Consider the following 11,385-nt stretch of genomic DNA (forward strand, 5'->3'; position numbering starts at 1 on the left):
ACTAAAACAAGCCCTGGATGAACTTGGAGCTGAGTTGTCTAAGTGGTTTTACCAAATTCCTCATTTTTGAAATATTCCAATCTGCTGGAGGCAGAGCCACATACTCCCCACCTTAATTTTGCTGCAGATAAAATTCAGCAGGTAGCTTGGAGAAAGAAGTACCACCTTCCCTCAACAGCACATCTGTTGATTATGTCACTGCTGCATGGAATTTGGTTGCATGCATGTCACATGCTTCTACTGGATAAGTGATGACTGACTAGTGATTTACTCTCCCTCCAAGCAGACACTATTTTGTGAACTTTTGGGTTGTTTGTTATTTTCACTCTTTGAAGGCTGTACAGTCCCTTGGTGTACAGCTCCAGCAATTGAGTAGTCATCTAGCCTTTTTTAAAAAAGTAGCAAATCCCAGAAAGGCTACACAGCATTATTTTGTTTAGCTGAGTTAAAAAATAAATTAAAAAATATTTGGATGTTGTGTCCTTCCCCTCTCCTGCATATGTCTACCTCCCTCATTTCCAGAGTGCGCAGATGGAACATTGTAAGAAGGTGGGTGAGGAGGACTTGCAAGAGCATCATAAATAGCTAAAGATACAGCTAGGACTTTGTTTGACCGATTGTGCAGAAAGACCCTACAAAACCACAGGAGACTGAAGGCACTGCTTTGTCTGAAAGGAATATGCTGATGGCTCTTTGGCAGATGGCTCATGGTTATGGAATTGAAATCTCTACCTCCCCCCCCCCCCCCAAAAAAAAAAAGTTTCAGAGAAAAGGAAGCTGTTACCTGAAATGCTAAAGTTAGTTCCCTTTCGTTCGGGTTTTTCCTCATTTGTTTAATAGAGGAAGTTGCCATATAACCAGGTCAGATACTTGGGTCCATCTAGCTCAAGTCTTGTCTGCTCTGACTAGCAGGAGGCTCTTCAAGCTCTCAAGCAGAGGTCTCTTGCATCACCTCCTACTTGACCTTTTTGGGATCTTTTGCATGCAGAGCACGAGCTCTTCCAGTGAACCATGGCCTCTCTAAATATGTCAATAAGCATTTTGAGAAGAAGTCAGGGCTTCCTTTCTCCATAGATCCAAAATGAGAAGCAGATTCTAGATACCATTAAGGCATGCACACTGCAAGTCCAAAAAGACTAGAGCAGACTTAAGAAGCTAAATGTAATAATCTGAACAGTATCACTTGACACTTCCTCAGGCTCACAAATACAACATGTTCATGTCCCCATGCGACTAGATGTTTCCACTTGCTTCTCCAAAATATCTCTATCACACGCAGAGCAACTTAACCAAGGAACTGAGATTCAGTTGGAGCCAAGGCCTCCTAACTTCACAGGCTTGATATATTCCACTAGAGGCTCATCCATGACTCCCTTTGCCCTGCCACTTTCCCCCAGGGAAAACCCATGGTTTAGCACAGAATCAGAACAAACATCAACCAGGTCTTCCACGGATTGCTATTTGTTCCAATTTAGTGTTAAAGAGCAGGTTTTCTGAGGGAAAGGGATGAAGGCAAAAGTGCTCAGACCCATGCTTACAAGCCCTCTGGCAGCAATCTACCCTAAGGCCACTGAACATTGATCCATCTGTGATAACTTACATTCAAGCACTACCAAGCGTATTGCTCTTGCCAAAAACATCAGGCCAAGTCTCTGTGCAATGTACACGTGAAGCAGCTCACAGTGCAATAGAGGATTTTCATCTGATGCAACATACAAGGTGCCAAGCAGGCAGCAAGGAGGTCCTTGCTTCTTTTGAACTTCCTGAGTTACCTGTGGGGCTGAAGAAATGTAGAGCAGACAATTTGGCCACAGCTACCAGGGGCTGGTCAAGGACAGATAATGTCAGGCACTAATGGGCTGGACCTGCAAAGCACCACAATTCCTAAGTGACTGGAAGGATTATTGAGCCCTGACCAAAATGCCCTGAGACATTGAAGCACTGATGGTAGGCATAAAATCTAGTTACTCTGAGACCTGCCCAAGACTGCCTGGAAGAGTGAGATGCAGGGAACTTAGGCTGCAAAAAGGAACAGCTGGTGATCTTATCAGTTCTAGGAGATAGCAGTTGCCAAAACACTCAAATAAAGCTGTGAAGTAAACCAAGGCGCACACCTTCAGAACTGATAGAATTTCTCATTCATACATTGTTTGACAATAGGAAAAAGAAGGATCCCTGCTGCAATGTCTCCATCTTAATTTGAATTGTACAGGAGGGTGTTGAGGATAGGAAATGTAAGGTCAGGAGAGTTGTGTATGCTTGGGATGTTCCCCACCACGAATATAACATGTGCAAACTACCAACTTGTGTTAATCACTTAAAATTAGCATGCCACAAATAATACCTGCTTTTCATGGCATTTTGATTTGCAGTTGTTACTGGAAATAGGCACACCAAACATCTGCACATGTAGTGGGAGAGTGACACATACATTCCAAAATAAAGAGGCGTAAGTGGATGTATGTATGTATTGTTATTATTATGATTAATTTGATTTATTACTCGCCCTTTGCCATAAGGTCCCAGGGCAGGTTACAGCAATTTAAAAATACAATATTAAAATCAGTTTAAAACAAATGTGCTCAGAACCACACTACAGTTTGCACTAGTTTAGCTGAAGAAGCTCAATTAAACTGGTGCAAAGGAAGATTCTTTGAGCTCCTTTCAGGGACAAGGAGGGCTTAGGGACACAGGATGGAATTTGTAAGGTTCTAAAAAAATGTATTCATATGTAGCAAAGTTACTGATGTATGACACCCAGCATGAAGGGGCAACAGATTGAGCTGCTGCCAGCTAGATTGATGGGCTGTGGCCTCAGTCCTCAACTGCCATACACATGGGTGGTGGGGGAGAAGCAAACATGCAGCTGGAGATACTTTGCAAGATTTTTTTTTTGCTGCAGCTAGCAGTGGGTTTAAATGGAAAGACAGCTTACCCATTTTGCTAGGTGAATGATGGCAATAGTCTGAAATATATTGAGGTGCACAAATGCACTCTGTATGGCTATGAAGGTTGACGGTCAAAAATATTAAAATGGAGGATAGACACAAGCCAGAATTAGCCATCAACAGCTTTGGACAACTCAGACTAGAGGTCTAGTCGAAATCTAATGGAGTGTGCATTTTGAAAGCCATCAAAAAGTTAATTAAGGCTGCCATTATCCCACTTGGGCTTCTGACTTTAGCAAAAGCTCTGCAAGAGCAATCACATTATCCTTCCATCTCTCCAAAGAATTGATACAAAATCACCACCCATCCCACCACACTGCTAAGTGGTAGCACCGCACTCTCTTGCAGGGTCTACTGGATATCCCTGCCCTGTACAGTGGTACCTCTGGTTACAAACGGAATCCGTTCCAGAGGTCCGTTCGTAACCGGAAACTGTTCTCAACCTGAGGCGCGCTTTAGCAGTGAGGCTTAAGGGATGTGCTAGTCCTCAAGAAGAAAAAGAGATTAGCACCAAGCCTTGGTTAAAGCTGCTTCTCAAACAGGACAAGCTGCCACCCAGCCGTCAACACTAAAATCACATTGTTGCATAAATGCTCAAACTGGATCTGCAGGACACGTAGTATTAAAGGCACAGGGCCCTGAGATACACCTGCAGGGATCTGAAAGGCTATAAAAGGGCCATAAGAAAACCATGATCATCCCGTGGTCACGGCAGAGGAGGCAAGGCTGCTTGGGTGGGTGGGTGTTTTTGGCAAATCAAGGCAGAAGAGAAACTTGGGGGTAACATTCCAAGAGCTGGGGTGAGCTTTGTGCGGAGCATTTCCTACTCCGTGCACACGCACAAACACAATCTCCTAGTTCAGGAGGCATCTCTGTTCAGTCTCATATGCCCTTTGGGTAAGCCTGAAGGGATAAGGCAGAGGGACGAATCTTCAGAAAACAAACAAACAATATTTTGACTCCAAGTCTTTTCTGCCTTAGAAGCTTCTCATCACAGCATATCTGTGTCCTCCATGCTGAAGCTGCTTCTGCGACTGCTAGCCTTTGAAGCTTCCGGGGACACGGCAGAGAACAAGGGGTCAGACGCCATGGGCAGCATGGTATCCTCCATCAGCATCAAGTCCAGCTCCTTCTTGGACAGAGAAGGGAAGGAGACATTTTGGCTGGGGTCCAGAGGGTCGTGGAAGCCTCTCGAGTTGTCGTCAAAGCTCAGGCCGTGAGTGAAGTCCAGCTGGTGGTAAGGGGACTGCGGAGGAGCAAAGTGAGGCTGGTGCTGCTGGGCCTCCTGCTCAGGATGGAGTGGTGGCTGCGGTGGCGGCTGGATCTGTGTTGTGTCCTCTTCTCCAGGGGTTTCTTGCTTCACAACTTGCTGAGCGAGTTCAGCCATGTTCATGCCAGAAGGTGAAGCAGTTGGTAGGCCATGGACTCGGGCCTGCATCTCCAGCTCCTTTAGGACAAGGCACACAAACATGACAACAGTCAGACAGATAAGCAAGCGACATGATCTCCACCCACCCACCCAAATTCCAATAGGCATTATTAACGGAAGCAATGCTATCATGTGGGTGAAGGCCACAGTAAGAATCAGCTTTGCAGCCAAGGTTGAGAACCTCTTTCATCTATTCCCTGAGGACGAGATTATGAGACAGGGCTGCCAACTGGAGCGGGGGTAGGGATGAGGAAAGTGATGGCTGAAGGAATGAATGGGTAAAAGGAAGGCAGAGATTTAGGAGGTGCAAGCACAGGACAAAAAGATGGAGACTCACCTGTATGCGGAGCCAGAGCTGCTTGTTTGCCATTTCCAGGTGCCGAGAATGATTCTCAAGATCTCGTGACCTTTGCAAGTCTTTCTGCATCCTCCTGATGTAATCAACAGAGGCTTTCAGGATTGTCCCTTTGTTCCAGCGCACATCCCTGGAAAAAGACATAGGAGCAGAATGTTAAGAGAATAAAAGGAGGACTTCCAGATTCAGGAAAGTTCTGGAGGCAATTATGCTCAGAGCATCATTAGTGTTGAAAGTTTCCACACAAATGAAGGGGGGGGGCTCAAGCATTTGTGCCATTATACTAAGTTTTATCTGCCTCTAACAAATCTTTTATTTAAGGCTTAAAGAAGTTTGGGATTTTAGCTGAGACAAAAGGTGTGTTGTGAATATTTGGGGGGGCAAAAGTGAAAGTAGTGTTTTCAGTGAATATGGAACAATGATTTCCCCAGAAGGCTTTATTCCCGTTGCCTGTTTCAGAGCATGAGCTCCTTCATGGCTCTTCAGGAGGCATTAGGATAATTGAACATTTGAGCACAACTTACAGGTCTCCAGCTTTGGGGATGAGCATTCCTAGTTCCTTAATGCGATCATTGATGTTGAACCTTCGTCTTCTTTCAACTAAGAGAAAAACAAAAGTAGTGGGGAAACGAAATATTTATTAAAAGTATAAATGAAAAATGAATACAAAGGTGCCAAAATAAATATCATCTGATGAAAGAAATTATGAATCAATTTAGAGTTGTATCCAATGTTGCCGTTCCACTCACTCAAGGGAGTTCCACTTAGGCAGCAGAACTTTCCCTCTTCTGCCTTGTAGCACCCCCTACACACCCTCACAATCTTTTCAACAGGTTTGGGGGACCCTCTGGAGCAGTTTTTGGAGGTATGTGGGGGAGAGAAGGAAGCCTCATTGTGCAAGTGTAACACTGCCCGTGTAGCCTTGGATGCAATCCTAAATCTGCATATATTTGCATCCAAACACACACACACAGTGACTGTGTGCATACACATTTGCAAGTATATGCAATGTGCATAACAAAAAGCAGTTTTGGTGTAACAGAAAGAAGGACATAATTAGAGGCAGAGTCGGCCAATAGGATAGCAATAACTTGCAGAGGTCCTCTGGCTGGGTCGGGACGACATGGGGTTGGGAGGCCAACTCCCATCTCTTGCGGGGGCCCAACTAGTGCCAGCGCCTTCCGTCAAGAGTTTGGGCGTAACCTTTGATGCCTCTCTTTCTATGGAGGCACAGGTTGCAATCACAGCAAAGGTGGCATTTTTCCATCTCCGCCGTATTAAGCAGTTGGCCCCCTACCTCTCTCGCCCTGATCTGGCCACAGTGATCCATGCGACGGTCACCTCCAGACTTGACTATTGTAACTCGCTCTACGCGGGGCTGCCCCTAAAGCTGACCCAGAAACTCCAGCGGGTGCAGAATGCCGCGGCGAGGCTCCTTACCGGGTCTTTGCCGCGGGACCACATTCATCCAGTGCTTTACCAGCTGCACTGGCTCCCGGTGGAGTACAGGATCAGGTTTAAGGTGCTGGTTTTGACCTTTAAAGCCCTATGCGGTTTGGGACCCTCGTATTTAAGGGACCGCCTCTCCTGGTATGTCCCATGTAGGACCTTAAGGTCCTCAAGTGATAATCTTTTGGAGGTCCCGAGCAACAAAGACGTTAGGTTGGCCTCAACTAGGGCCAGGGCCTTCTCAATATTGGCCCCGACTTGGTGGAACAGCCTATCACGGGAGACCAGGGCCCTGCGGGATTTGGCATCTTTCCGCAGGGCCTGCAAGACGGAGCTGTTCCACCTGGCCTTTGGGTTGGTTTCTGTTTAATATTTATGCTTCATCTTTTATTGGTGGGTTATTTTGAAATTGAGACCTGCAGTTTTAATTGAATTTTAAATTTGTATTTTAATCTGTTATTTTAAATTGATCGTTTTTATGTTTTTTGTTGTGATTTTAATTGATGTTAGCCGCCCTGAGCCCGGTTCTCTGGCTGGGAAGGGCGGGGTATAAATAAAATTATTATTATTATTATTATTATTAGTTCAGAATGCCTTTTTCTGGCTGGCTGTTTGGAGTTAATATGCTAATTGCTTTCATTTATATTCTGCTTGCATATTTCTAAATAAACCAATACAAATATTATACTACATATGACCAGCAATTTCTCCTCCAAATAAAATCCAGGTAAAACCGTGACTAAAATGGTTATTCCCCAGATTGACAGCATGGCTTTCTTTCTTTATCCCAAAAGCAGCACCACTGAACTGATTATCTTCCATTCTTATAGCTAATTATATTAAAACAGGTGTCTGCTTTTGAAATGAAATGTAAGAAGAAATGCAAAGTTGCAGTTGCTGATTTCTTCCAGACCAAGGCAGCACAATTACATGAATCCATGCTTTAGCAGTGTTGGAAATAGCTACCAACGGACTTCCGGCGGCTGGCGCCATCGCGGATGGTCCTGGGTTGCTTCGGTGGCGAGGCACCCAGTTCATCCCGGGGGTTAGGAGCCCTGCAGCCGCATGCAGGGCTCTGGTTGGGGCGCGGGAAGAGCGTCCCGCGCCCTGGGCTCCCCGGCTATGCCCGCTGTGCTCCGAACCCTTCCCCCGCGCCCCCTGTAAGGGGGGAGTGGGGGTGAAGGGACCACGGAGTCGGGCTCTAGGGGGACATGCCCCAACCGGGATGTTTACATGCGGCGGCAAAGTCCGTGAGGAGCGTCTCTGTTCTACCTGTCATTAAGGAGTTGCCAAGAAACCAGAAGCTGTGAGTAATTGACTGACTCTTTGTACTTCGGGAAAAGCTCTGGGATCAAAAGAAAAGGCAGCCCGCCTCTCTCCCTTCGGGTGGTGGAAGGACTTAACTCTTTAAGTGACTGCTGCTACACTAATCATTTGAAAGTACTTGGAATTTGAAAACTGACTCTGTAGAGATTCCCTCTCAGGGGTTAATTGAGGAAAAATATCTCCATTTGAAGTTTTGGTCTTTATACTCTGGCTTCGGAAGAAATGGCGGCGATTTGGAATTGCGCAGGAAAAAATTGAGACAAAGGAGGAAAAAGACAGGAAATGTAATTTGATACCCACCTCCCTTCCCCGAAGATGTTGGACTTTGCGCTTATGCTAGCACAGAAGGACTGGGAGGTAGAGGAAAAGCTCACTGTCTTTCAATTGGAGCTGACTAATCGAAAATTAAGAGTCTTGTGTGGGATTATAAATGGAAATAATCTGCATTCCACAGAGGAGGCTCTCCAAAAAATTTACTCAATGGAAACAGACTTTTGCAAAGAGCTGGAAGATGTGCTGGAAGGATGGTCTGAGATGGCAGAGCAAATCCGATTGGAACAGGGACTGTTTTCAGGGGGTGGCAGAAACCCTGAAACGGAAAGTTTTTTAATATCTAGATTCCGAGGTGGCAGCTCGGGGTCGAGGGACAGAGAATTAAGATTTCTACAAGAAGAAGAATTTTGGTACAAAGCTACGGAGAAGCTCAGAATGCAGAGGATGAACATCTTGGAGCTCGATGCAGGGTTTGTTGTGGTTGTAACCTGGATCTGTGGACATTCAGAAGCATACAATAGGGGATTCGGTTCTGGTGAAAGACAGGAGAAGACAATGGACAAAAGGGGAGTGGGTTGAATTAATCATGGTATAACATAGATGGTCTGCCATGGTATCCGAAATCGGAGTGTGAAGTTTGTTAAATAAGTTTATGTTAAATAAGTAAGGAGATATTGAATTTAAGTTAAAAGCAGCATGTTAAATGATAGAAGAAATAAGTTTAGCTCAAAGAATATTTGGTTAAGTTTTAGGCTATAATGCAAAAGATAAGACAAAGGTGTTTTTTCTTTCTATATCAAGTTAAGTTAAACTTCTATAGAGAAAAGATGTTAAGGAGAAAGTGTATTGTATTAAAACCGAAGGTGCACAGGCGGGGGAAGTCAAGTGTCAAGATTCGGAACTAGAATTTTTTTTTTTTTTTCTTTTTTCTATAGCAAGATATACAGATAAGAAGAAGAATCCTGACATTATGTGTATGTGTATTTGTATTTGTTTTGATATTTGTAGGTGTGGGGGTTGGGTTTATGTTGTTTTGTGAAAATGCCAATAAATTCTGTTAAAAAAAAAAAGGAAATAGCTACCAACCTCCAAACCCCACACCTTCTATGAACCACTCAGGTGATAAAAAGGCTTGCTGGATACATGAGCACCCTTTTGTTCCAAGTTGAATGGCTAACAGTAGAAGGATAAAACACAAAAGGTCCACATGAAGACAGACCCAGCTCTGTGCATATGCAACAGGTACAGAATTCTGGATACTTCAGTCAGATACTTGCATTAACAAAGGAGTGAAATTTTAAGACTCCTGCAAGACAGCATTGCTTCTGAAAGATGCCAGTACACACTGGGTTGCCACACTGCCCATGAAAGAGAGAGATTTCTCATATCTTCTCTAGAAGGAATAAGGGGGAACAGAGCAGGGATCACTGAAGACAATTTGGGAAGATGTTCAGGCCACATGGTTTTAACAAAGCACCACTCACTCAGATTGTGATTGTCCTTCTTCTGGCGTTCCTTAGCCAATGCACGGTTCTCTGCATCTAGAGACAAAAGACCAAGCTGTCAAGCAAAGCAGTGGGTCAAGAGAAATAAGTGTTGTTGCACATGTGCATGTGCATATATGCTCACATGCACACATGAAAACAGAATTCCCAGTGACCTACACCCTGAGTCAAAGCTGGGGCTGGATATGGCCCCAACAAATCAACTCAGGCATGGATCCAAGGATCATAAGCCCTGCCAAGTTACCCGTGAGCTCTCTCTTCTGCGTCAGATCTGCCGGGCAGGAGCTGCTGGTCATGCCCACCACAGAGGGTGTCATCTGAAGATCGCTGCTATACACATTCATGTGGCTGCTGGACAATGGCAGCTGGAAAACAAAGGAAAGGAACAAAACACTTTAAAAAAAATCTTTGCATAGGAATAACATGCAATAGAATGGAGGGGGCAAAGAAATAGGATTCCAGCCAGATGCAAAGTATCATAGCAAAATCACAGTACTGCAGCGTTGGAAAGAACCACAAGGGTCATCTAGTCCAACCCCCTGCAGTGCAGGAATCATTTGCCCAACGTGGGGCTCAAACCTATGACCTTGAGATCAAGAGTCTCATGCTCTACTGACTGAGCTCCTGGTTACAAAGTGTGTGTGGGGGGGTGCCCTCCAGATGTTGTCGGACTACAGCTATCATCACCATCCATGACCACTTTGAGATTTCTTGAAATATAAAGTGGTACACAGGTTAAATAAATAAATAAATTGGCCACGCTGGCTGGGACCTGGGAGTCCAACAACTTCCAGAGGGCATCGTTCTGGCGCCTTCTGATTTAGAGACAGCCAGCTTCATCCCAGTGATGTGAATACAAGAAAACTATATTGACTGCCAGGGTTTAAGAGACTCCACAGCCACCAATGTTGTAGCAGGGTATGTTGCTGTCCAAACTAGCATCCCAATAGGCCCACAGCATGGACACGCTGCAGCTTATTTCCCCCCCCCCCATTAGGATAGTTTTCATAGTTTCACCACCATTCATCCAGCAGATTATGATCTTGCAGCTTTCCTTCCTCCATCATTCCCTCACTTTCTGACAACAAGAAGCAAAAAACCAGAGATACTCACAGTATTTGGCATATGGATTTCTGGATTAATGCACCCCACAGTAGTTGTCAGCTGCATTATGTCTTCAATGACATCATCTATCTGGAAGGGAAAGTAGCCTTTGAGATTTGGAAGAACCATTTCCTCTATCCTGTCAATACTTACTTTTTCACTAAAATAATAATAATAATGCATTCATGTACACAGACAGGAGAAACACAACTGCAGATTTAAGTGAGTCTTATAAAGGTTTGCTTCTTTCAAGCCTCCTACCAAAAAAGATTGGAGATGAAAGTTCCCCCATAGTCACCATGTTCCTTTATTACAGTTCCTACAGTGATACAAAAACCTGACTTCCGTTTTGTCCCATTTCTAAAACTTGAAGCTGCAAAACTAGGAGAATCATGTGGTGCAACTATGTAGTGGAACCTTCTCGATTCAGTTTGCAGAAAGGGGAGGTGGTTACAAGCTTGAATTCTCCCCCACAACAAATGCTCTTACTTCCTATAATACTTCCTACTGTACATTCCCAGGAAAAGTGGAACTGGATTCAGAATTATCTCCCAACCCTCCCAAAAGATCCACCGTTCCCCAGGAATAGAAGCCACTCACTCACCTCCCTTTCTGGGTTGGAGCCAATGTTGAGCATTGCCATTGGGCTGTTGGGGGTACTGTTGCCGGCAGAGGAGGGCATGACATGGCTCGGCCTCACGCCAGGCGAGACAGAAGGAGGAGGCTTAGGAGATGGAGCACTGAGCAGCGGAGCAAACTTGTTCCCATAGGTTTCAGACAGGAATTCTTGGACCTTCTTGTCTCGTGACCGTTGAAGGTGGTATGTGGTAGGGTTCTCCAGGAAGGACTGAACCTGGAAGTGTCCAGGAAAAAGGAGAGGAAAGACGTAGAAGCAGAGGGCTGTCATATAAAAAGTAGCAGGAGATTTCAACTGAGCAGCTCTTCGGGAACAAAAATGCTTTATTTCCTTACACAGTATTGTCTCCACACGACTAT

At 44.8% G+C, this 11,385-nt stretch overlaps 1 protein-coding gene across 1 annotated transcript in view; it reads right to left on the bottom strand.

Moving 5' to 3' along the window:
* Positions 1 to 2,885: 2,885 nt before the first annotated feature.
* TFEB (transcription factor EB) overlaps positions 2,886 to 11,385 on the bottom strand; it is a 66,937-nt gene continuing 58,437 nt past the window's right edge. The window contains exons 4-10 of the mRNA XM_033152681.1: positions 10,994 to 11,242; positions 10,399 to 10,479; positions 9,530 to 9,650; positions 9,265 to 9,321; positions 5,257 to 5,332; positions 4,715 to 4,862; positions 2,886 to 4,395 (exon numbers count right to left, since the gene is read on the bottom strand). Coding sequence (XP_033008572.1) covers positions 3,940 to 4,395; positions 4,715 to 4,862; positions 5,257 to 5,332; positions 9,265 to 9,321; positions 9,530 to 9,650; positions 10,399 to 10,479; positions 10,994 to 11,242 — 1,188 coding nt within the window. The 3' untranslated portion in view covers positions 2,886 to 3,939. The remainder of the gene's footprint in view (positions 4,396 to 4,714; positions 4,863 to 5,256; positions 5,333 to 9,264; positions 9,322 to 9,529; positions 9,651 to 10,398; positions 10,480 to 10,993; positions 11,243 to 11,385) is intronic.

The sequence above is a fragment of the Lacerta agilis genome, chromosome 6, assembly GCF_009819535.1.
Source record: "Lacerta agilis isolate rLacAgi1 chromosome 6, rLacAgi1.pri, whole genome shotgun sequence".
NCBI lineage: Eukaryota > Metazoa > Chordata > Lepidosauria > Squamata > Lacertidae > Lacerta > Lacerta agilis.